General features: G+C 26.0%; 1 protein-coding gene across 1 annotated transcript; it reads left to right on the top strand.

Annotated features, from left to right (window-relative positions):
* The first annotated feature begins 3,846 nt into the window (after positions 1-3,846).
* LOC131173808 (probably inactive leucine-rich repeat receptor-like protein kinase At5g48380) lies at positions 3,847-6,309 on the top strand. The gene is made up of 2 exons (XM_058136307.1): positions 3,847-4,971; positions 5,252-6,309. The coding sequence occupies exons 1-2, from the start codon at positions 4,057-4,059 to the stop codon at positions 6,119-6,121; spliced, it is 1,785 nt and encodes a 594-aa protein (XP_057992290.1). The 5' UTR covers positions 3,847-4,056; the 3' UTR covers positions 6,122-6,309.
* Positions 6,310-9,930: the final 3,621 nt, after the last annotated feature.

Genomic DNA, 9,930 nt, shown 5'->3' on the forward strand with positions numbered 1-9,930 from the left:
TTGGCTCTGTCCTTTAAGTAGATGGGGGATGTGAGGAGGATGTTAGTAGAGACGTGCTACGGGAGTTTTATGTGATTGCAAGATTCCCAATAAGTTGAAAGGAAAAGTTTACCGTACAGCCATACGACCGGCCATGTTATATGGTAGCGAGTGTTGGGCACTAAAGGAGTCGTATGTGTCTTAGATAAGAGTTGCGGAGATGAGAATGTTAAGGTGGATGAGTGACCATACTAGACTAAATAAAGTTCGTAATGAGAGTATTAGAGAAAATGTAGGAGTGGTGCTAATTGAGAATAAATTGAGAAAATGGAGATTGAGGTGGTTTGGTCATGTAAAATATAGACATACGGAGGCTCCAGTTAGACAAGTAGAGCACATTAGAGTAGAGGATAAAAAGAAAAGAAGGGGTAGACCTAAAATGACTTGAAGGAGAGTAGTACAAAATGACCTAAAAGCATTACACATTTCCTAGGATTTAACCCAAAATCATTTAGAGTGGGGAAAGAGAATCCATATAGCCGACCCCAAATTTTTTAGATAAAGACTTAGTTGAGTTGAGTTGAGTTGAGTTGAGTATTTTAGTTTCTTGTATAATCATTTTTGTGTGGTGAAAAATAGGCCAATAACTTATGGTATATGGAAAAAAAAAACAAAAAAACAAAAATCTATTGGGGTCGTTTGCCTTCAGATCACACAGCTCCAATCAGACGGTAATTATGAAAACTTAAAAGTTTTAATTTATAAAGAACTGAAAAACAAAGATAATATCTTCCAATTGGCAGAAGCTAAGGACGTTGAATTCTCTTGAAGTAATCTCCCTAAAAGAAACAGAAATCTTAGCCAGCTTGGTCAATATTATTATGAATCGCTCTATTTCTTTATATAATAGTTAACCTTAACTTGGTTTTATTACATGACGTCTTCTCAAGAAAAGCTTGGCAAGATTCTATATTTAATTATGGTAGTTAAATAAAATGATTTATCATTGCTTTTTATGCTAATTGAATCTAATTGTTTAATTTATTATTATATAAAGACTCACATTAATATTGAAAAATTAAATAAAAAGATAATTGATTTTTTAATTTAATTATGGTTATTGATTTTAGTTAAGAGTGAATTGATTTTTATTATTTAAAAATTAATTATTTAAAGTATTATAACTTTTAGTAATCTAACTATATATTCTAGTAAGTGTAATAATTTAAATATTAAAATTTAAAAAATAAAAAAAGAGATATTTACAACAAAAAAATTTTGTCATAAATTTTTAGATAGTGTTTGGTATAATTGAATTTCATAAAATTTTATGAAATTTATTTATAAATATAAAATAGTTAAATGGAAATTCAAATTTTATCAAAATTTATAAAATTTACAAATGAATTCTAAACTTAAAATCATATATATTTCAAATGATAAAATTATTCTCATATTTTATTTTATTTTAAATACAAAATAAATTTTATGTTTAATATAAAAATATCAAAAAAAAATTCATTTACAAATGAATTTAATAAATTTTATAATAAAATTCATTTGTAAATGAAATATATTATACAATAAAATTAAACCAAACATAATTTTAATTATAAAATAAAAATATTTCAACCTCACTTTGCTATAAAATATTATATTAATTATAAAAAAGGTTAAATACATATTAATAATTAAAAAAAAAAAAACCAGTTGCGTGACCAGCTTACAAGACCAACTAGTTTCATAATAAAATATGCTTGAAATCGGCGATCTTTAACATCTTTATAAAATTTTTTAAATATTTTTTACCACTATTGTCAATTTGACGTGACAGTTTAAAATTGTCAACGAAAGAGCTTGATAAAACAAAATATGTGCCTTAGTGATAACATTCTTACATATGGAGAGTGAATGAAATGCTTAGCCTTAATATAAATTTATTTTAATGATTATATCAAAAAATAAGAAATTTATTCAAAAGTATCTAGTTACGATTGTGATTTGGTCATGATTTGTTATTCTCTTTAATCAATTCTTTATTCAATTTTCAAGTATTCCTATTAACTTAAGTACAGAAAAAAATTATTTAGTCAGCTCGCTTGTGCTCTATTCTTATCTTACATATTGATACCTTATGAAGGCCACAATAGCATCATTGGTGCTCGAACTAATATTACATTAAACGGCACATCCATATTATGTTGTTTTCACTTTCAGCTTAGTGGTTAACCCCTTAAATATTTATTTAATTTTGCATGTTAGGCTATCACATTCAGCATTTCTTTTATTCTCTTTTTTAATAATCTAACCCAACTATTCATCCATTTTTTTTTGTTTAAATATTAATAAGAAATAAATAAAATTTTTATAAAAATTTTATTTATTTCTTATTAATATTTAATTTCTCTACTTAAATGATAAATTCCTAATTCTACTCCTATTTCAATTGAAATAATTAAACTTTTGTCATTTTGATAGAAACTGACAACTTAATAGTTGTATTTTCAAAATCAAATGGGGTAGTTTTTTACTTTTTAAATTATATATATATATATATATATATATATATATATATATATATATATATATATATATATATATATATATATATATATATATATAAATCCATTAGACATATATGAGTGTGATAAAATATTTCTAAAATTAAGATTGTTAAAATAATTTTTTTCATATTTTTTAATTAAATTTACTTTTTATTATTGTTTTGAAAAAAATAGAATTAAAATAAATTAGACAAACTTTTCAATTTTATAGGAATTCATAATGTAAAACATTTATTATATTTTTAATTAACAATACTTTTATTTAATTTTTAATAAGTTAATTTTATTAAAAAAAATTAAAATATTTAATTTTGTTATTATAAATTAATTGTAACAACATATTAATTTTTATAAAAAAAAAAATTCTCTTATCGATTTGTATTTATTTAATAAATAACATATTTTTATTAGTTTTCCATAAACTAAATTTACTCAACCTAGCATTGTGTCGGTGCCAAGGGATGCCCATTGGTCTCCTCCACAGCAGGGTATTCTGCTGAATTACTCCACTGGGCTTAGAGCAGTCATAAGGGACTCGAAAGGGAACATACTCTTTTTTGCAAGTAGACGCATGCATGTTTCGTTGGATATGGACATAGCAGAAGCAGTGGCGATTCTTTTTGTTCTTACGATGGCCAAAAGATAAGGTTTTTCATCAGTCATTCTCAAAAGTGATGCTCAGCAAGTTACTGCTCATCTTCCAAAGGAAGAACAGAGCTTGGACCTCCTCAGGTGTGGTTCTTATAATTATTATTTTTATAATATATTAATAATATTTAATTTATAATTATTCTTTTATTAATAAATCATATTTAAATGTATTTTTTTAATATTTTATTAATTAATAATATAAAAGATATATATATTTTTATCAATTTATTTATGATCATTTTATTTTAATTAAATTTAATTTTCTCTTAATTTTAATTTAATTCATTCAATAAAATTAAAATCAATTAAAATTTTAATTAACTCAAAATTTAATTGAATTCAATTTAATTAATCGACTGCTCACTTTATCATTTCTTTTTTCTTGGTAACGGAAGTTATTTTTTAAAAAGGAATGGGCTAATTTTACTTTTTTTTTATTCTTAAATTCAATGAAAATTCCATGAGTTGAAATAATGGTTATGTTTGACTAAGTAAATAAAGAGACTGCCCTTTACTTTCTCTCACGTTTCGCCCACCACATTTGACCTGTTCCACTTTCCTTTTTTCTAAAAAAATCAAATCCATTAAAAAGAAGGAAGGGCCCTCGAACGGTGCGATTTTAACTAGTTAGCCAGACTCATCATCAACTTGACCAAACGTGAATTATATCTAGTGAGATTTTCTTTCAAGTACCTCGCAGCTTTTATGTATGTTAAGAGGTCATCAAATTCGAGTTTTCTCTGAAATGATTTAGCTCCCTTTTCTTGTTTTTGCCATTTTCAACCCTTCTGTATCAACTTCTATGACCAAGTTTTTATCTTTTATTCCTTTTGTATCAGGAAGCTGACGAACTGAAATCTCAATGGAACTTGAAATTACAAAAGTTTATGCTGTTTTTCTCCACACTTTTATCTGGTCGTTGCTAGGTTCTTTTACTGCGACTGTGGGTACTGAAACTGATATTGCTTGCTTAAAATCTGTTAAAGCTTCCTTGGAAGACCCTTTTGGTTACTTGAAATCTTCGTGGGACTTCAGCAACAATACAGAAGGCTTCATCTGTTCATTTACTGGTGTGGATTGCTGGCATCCTAATGAGAACAAGGTTTTAAATCTCAGATTCTCTGATATGGGGCTGAGGGGCCGATTTCCTCTAGGGATTGAGAATTGTACAAGTTTAACAGGCTTGGATCTTTCCGGTAACGAGATTGAGGGACCAATTCCATTTGACATCCCGAAAAGACTTCCATTTGTTACAAGCCTCGATCTTTCCTCCAACAGTTTTTCCGGTGAAATCCCATCCAGCATTGCCAATTGCTCCCATCTGAACATTCTTAAACTAGACCACAACCGACTTACAGGTCATATTCCACAAGAAATTGGTGGGCTCAGCAGGATCAAGGTCTTTAGTGTCTCCGATAATCTATTATCAGGGCCAGTGCCAAACTTTGCAAACACTACAGTTTTGACCCAAGACTATGCAAATAACAATGGACTCTGTGGGGGGCCTTTGCGAAGGTGCCCAGTGAATCGAAGGAAATTTAATTTGAGATTTGATTATTCATTCAAAGGTGGGTTTGCAATTGGTTATACAGTTTCTCTGATTTCAGCTATAGTTGTATATGCGTCCTATTGTGTACCTTGGGTGTATATGGGAAAGAAGAATGGGATGATCACAATACCAGAGCTGGTAATGTTGATGCTAAGGAGGAAGAACAAAAATCCAGAGCTTGAGCAACTGGCTAGCTTATCAACTATGGAGTTTTTGCTCGAGAAAGAGGTACTCTGTCTCCCTCTCTCTCTCTCTCTCTCTCTCTCTCTCTCTCTCTCTCTCTCTCTCTCCCGCCCCGCCCGTCTCTCTTCCCCCCCCACCCCCCCCCCCCCCCCCCCTCACTAGTTTTATTTATTTATCTCACATCGAGACTTTAATTTTGTATGTTTTTGTAGACGATTTTGATTACTTTATATATTACTAATCAAGCATAGAAACCCTTCAATCCATTTTAGAATTTTAAAAGCTTGCGCATTTCTGTACCTAATAAGCATGAATCTGTCTTCAGATTTCTACCTCACAGCACTTTGTTACGAGAATGAGTTCTATAGATCTGTGCAACGCCACTGGAAATTTTAGCAAGCATAATATCATTGGGGTGGGACAAATCGGCACCATGTACAAGGCAAGCCTTCCTAATGGTTGGTCCCTCGCAGTAAAGAAATTATATATTTCTGAACAATCTGAAGAGCAGTTCATATCTGAATTGAAGACATTGGGTAGATTGAGACATGATAACTTGATTCCACTCCTCGGATTCTGCAAAGAAGCAAAAACAAGGCTTTTGGTGTATAAATATGTATCAAATGGAAGCCTTTTCGATTGGTTACATTCATGGGAAGGCAAGAAGAAAGTGCTGAAATGGCCTTTGAGGATGAAAATTGCTGCTGGTATAGCAAAAGGCTTGGCATGGCTCCATCATTGCTGCAGTTTCCGTGTGGCTCATCTTAACATAAGCAAAAAATGTATTTTACTTGATAAGGATCTTGAGCCCAAGTTATCAAACTTTGGAATGTCTACCTTCATCAATCCAAATGAGGTCAATTCAAGCAGTGGTTTCTTCATGGATGTTGATTTTTGGGAGGAATGTTTTCTTAAGGAAGATGTTTTCAACTTCGGAATTGTGCTTCTTGAGTTGATTACAGGCAAAATGGGTACTGTTTTGAGCAGCTCTTATGGAAGCTTGGATGAATGGTTAAGTGATCTCTGTTCTAGCTCTTCAAGTCTATATGATTGCATCGATAAGCATCTGATAGGGCAAGGACATGATCATGAGATCTTTCAGTGTCTGAAAATAGCGCGTAATTGTGTACTGCGCTTTCCAGAGCAAAGGCCAACCATGCTTGACGTTTACATGACAATAAGTAGTAATAATTGAACCCTGCAAATTGAAATTGTTTCACCAAATTCAGAGATGATTTATGCAGAACAAAAATGTGCAAGCTTTGTCATTGGAAGCAAAAGCATAAAGCTTCCTTGTGTTACACCTAAACTGATTCCATCAGTTTGAAGTATAATTTAGAGTATGTTTTAAATGCAATCTCATGATTTAATCATGTTCTTCAAGTGAATTCGATTAGCGTTCTCCAATCATATTCCATATAACTAGCTTATTTTTTTTTTCCGTATATATATAATTATAAAATGTGAAATTTGTATCATTCACTATATATAAAAGGGAAAAACAAATTCATTAATATACAAATTTCTTATGTTTATAAACTAAATCAAATTTAATAAAAGAATCAAATCCAATCAAATTAAAATATTTAGTTGAATTTAATTTCATAATTCAGCTTCCAACTTTTTTCCTATTTATTTCTTAGATGTCAATGAAATAACACTAAAATGTAGGGGTGAGCAGATTTCGATTTAAATCGAAAAATCGAATTGAATCGAGTCAATTCTGTTCAATCGGTTCAGTTTTAAAATTCAATCGGTTCGGTTCGATTTTATATTATAAAAATTTTGGTTATTTTGGTTCGGTTCGGTTTTGAAGAGAAAAAATAGGTTAAACCGAACCGAATCAAATAGTAATTTTATATATTCAAATAGAATCAAATCGATTTTTGAATTAATTTATTTTTATGGGGAATTTATGAATTATATTTAATTATATATATATATATATATTAATTGTTTAATTTTATTGATTAATTGTTATTAGGTTCAAATCAAAGTCAAAATTATACTAAATAACTTGAAAATTAAGTCTAAATTAAAAAATCAATCAAAAATCAAAACCAATCGGTTTAAACCGAACCAAATCGAAATAAAGCGATTCGATTCGATTCAATTCGATTTTTCATCCATTTCAATTAGGTTCGATTTCTAAAATATGTAATTTGATTTTTATGATTTAATTCGGTTCGAACCGAATGCTCACCCCTACTAAAATGTTTCAGCCAAATGCTTATAGAAAACGTAAATCAACACCCATATACAATAATCTTTAAGTAATTATATCAATTAAAGAAATATAAATTAAATTATAAGTTGAATCATTACCCAACAAAAGATAATGATTTCATATTCCTAGTTCTTAAAGTGAAGCACAAAATTAGAAGAAGAACAAATTAGGAGTTGGCTATGAAACGACGAAGGAGACACCATTGAAATTAGATTTATTGTTATTTTGTTATTTTAATAATCTATAATTTTTATGTATTTTTGATTTTAATGATTATTATTTTTTTCAATCTTATGTTATTGTACCATATAGTCTAGTAATTTAAGGTTTATATTTATTTTTTGATTTTTGGGTCTATGGCATTTATGTAAAACTTTAGTACAATATTTTGAAGCTAATTGATTTTTATTTTTTTAATAAAAGAATTTATATTAAAAAATTAAATAATAACCTAAATTATAATTATGTATAATTTTTCTTAAATAGGTAAAAATTTTTTGTAGTTTAATTATTTTTGTTATTTTTATTTATTATATATTTTATGCAATATATATGTATATTAAAGAAATATATGAATAATTTTATTTTATTTTTAATTTATTTTTATTATATAATATATTTTAAATTAATATTTATTTCTCAATTAGTGTATTATATATATACACACACGAAAGAGTTGATAAAAGTTAAATTATAAAATGTTAAAAATTAAAATAAATATAGTCTATTTTGATTGCGAAGCGTCCAATTCCACTTAAAAAAAAAACCTTTATCCTAATTGTATTGTAAATATTTAATCTTAGATTAAAAATAGACTTAACTTAAATAAGAATTATACATATATATATATATATATATATATATATATATATATATATATATATATATATATATATATATATATATATATATATATAAAGTAAGCTATTTGAAAATTATTAAATTTCCTTCTATCATCGAATATTTTTAAATTATTTTGTATTTATTCTATTTTTAATTATATATATTCAAATTTTATTAATCTTAATTTTTAAAATTTATTTACATTTTTATTGATCCCTAATTTTTTATAATATTAAAAGGAGACTGTTCAATCCATAAACTGAAAAATTAAGTAGCACCCACTTTATAAAAAAAAAAAAAAAAAAAAGAAAGAAAAGAAAGACAATAATAGCAAGACAAATATAACCATTTATAGACAAGGAAGGATCTACCTTTTAAAGAGTGGGGTCAATTGATCCCACTCAATTTTTTAAAAAAAAATTAGAATAATTTTTTTTCATTAAAATATTATTATATTTAATGAATTAACCTATTATTTTGACAATTATAATGCTTAATAATAATTAGTATTTAGATTAATAGTTATTCTACGTACTGTTCTAATAATCAACATATAATTTACAAAAAATTTAATATATTGATTTATTTGTTAGCTAGTGAAACGATGCTGATATTTCCTGTTGCAATTACAAATGTTAAAATTATTATATTTAATACATTCACTTATTTTTTTACAATTATTGTGTTTATTATATAATAATAATAATAATAACAATAATAATTAAATTTAAATTAATATTTATTCTACTTATTATTTTAATAATTGATATATAATATATAAAAAATTTATATATCAATTAGTTTATTAGTTATTGAAATTGGTGTTGATATTATCTTTTACAATTGTAAGTGTTAAAAAGTATTTTATATAATAAAAATTTTGAAAACTCAATTACATAGTCGATGAATAATTTTTTAATTGCGATATATTAAAAAGATAATTTTCATAGTACTAATAATAAAGCAATCAAGTAATGTTTTTAAAAAATAAAAATTCATAAAAATAAATTATAAATTTAAAATTATAGTGAGAATTTTTTATTTTATGAAATTATTTTTTCTATTGGATCGTTGTCATGCATTTATATAAACTATTTTTTTTTCAGTAGATAATTTATTATTATATATAATTTTTTAAAATTAAATAAAATAAAATTTTATTGATTTCACACATTCAATTTGCTTGCTCCGCCCTGTTTGTAGATGTATATTTTGTATATATTTCATTTTATTTTTATTTTTATTTTTGTTTTTATCATTTATCTACTGAGCATAATGATATTTTTATATTTTTTAATTTTTATTTATTTATTTTTATGAGAAATAATATATTTTAATAATATATATGTTAACTAATTTAGTTTTAATAGAAAATGGATTATAAAAATGATAAAAAAAATACAATTTTATAAAAACTTTATTAGACATATAAAGATTAAAAATAAAATATTAGACTGATAATATTATAGTTATATGTTATAAATTTTAATAATTAAATTATAGAAAAAATATTAAAAATAATTTTATTAAATTTTAAATTAGATGTAAAAAAGTTAATTTTTAACACGTGTGCATATTACAAGCATTTGGCATAGTTTTACACTATGTTTGGAAAGGGGGAAGGAAAATAAAAAAGAGAAGAAAATAAAAGAGGGAAAGTAAGGAATGAAAATAAAAATTATTTTCCTTCCCCTTGTTTGGATTGAGAGAGGAAAATATTAGAGGGAAAGTTGTTTTATGAATAGTAAAATTACAACTTTACCCTTAAATTAAAAAAAAAATTATTAAGTATAGGAGTATTTTTACATTTTTAAATATTTTTTTCTTACTTTTCTCCCATTTTGGAGAGAAAGGAGAAAAAGACAAAATAATTTTATTTTCCCTCCAATATTTTCCCTCCCCCTTTATTTTCTACTCAATCCAAACAAAAGAAT

Source organism: Hevea brasiliensis, chromosome 2, assembly GCF_030052815.1.
Source record: "Hevea brasiliensis isolate MT/VB/25A 57/8 chromosome 2, ASM3005281v1, whole genome shotgun sequence".
Classification (NCBI taxonomy): Eukaryota; Viridiplantae; Streptophyta; class Magnoliopsida; order Malpighiales; family Euphorbiaceae; genus Hevea; species Hevea brasiliensis.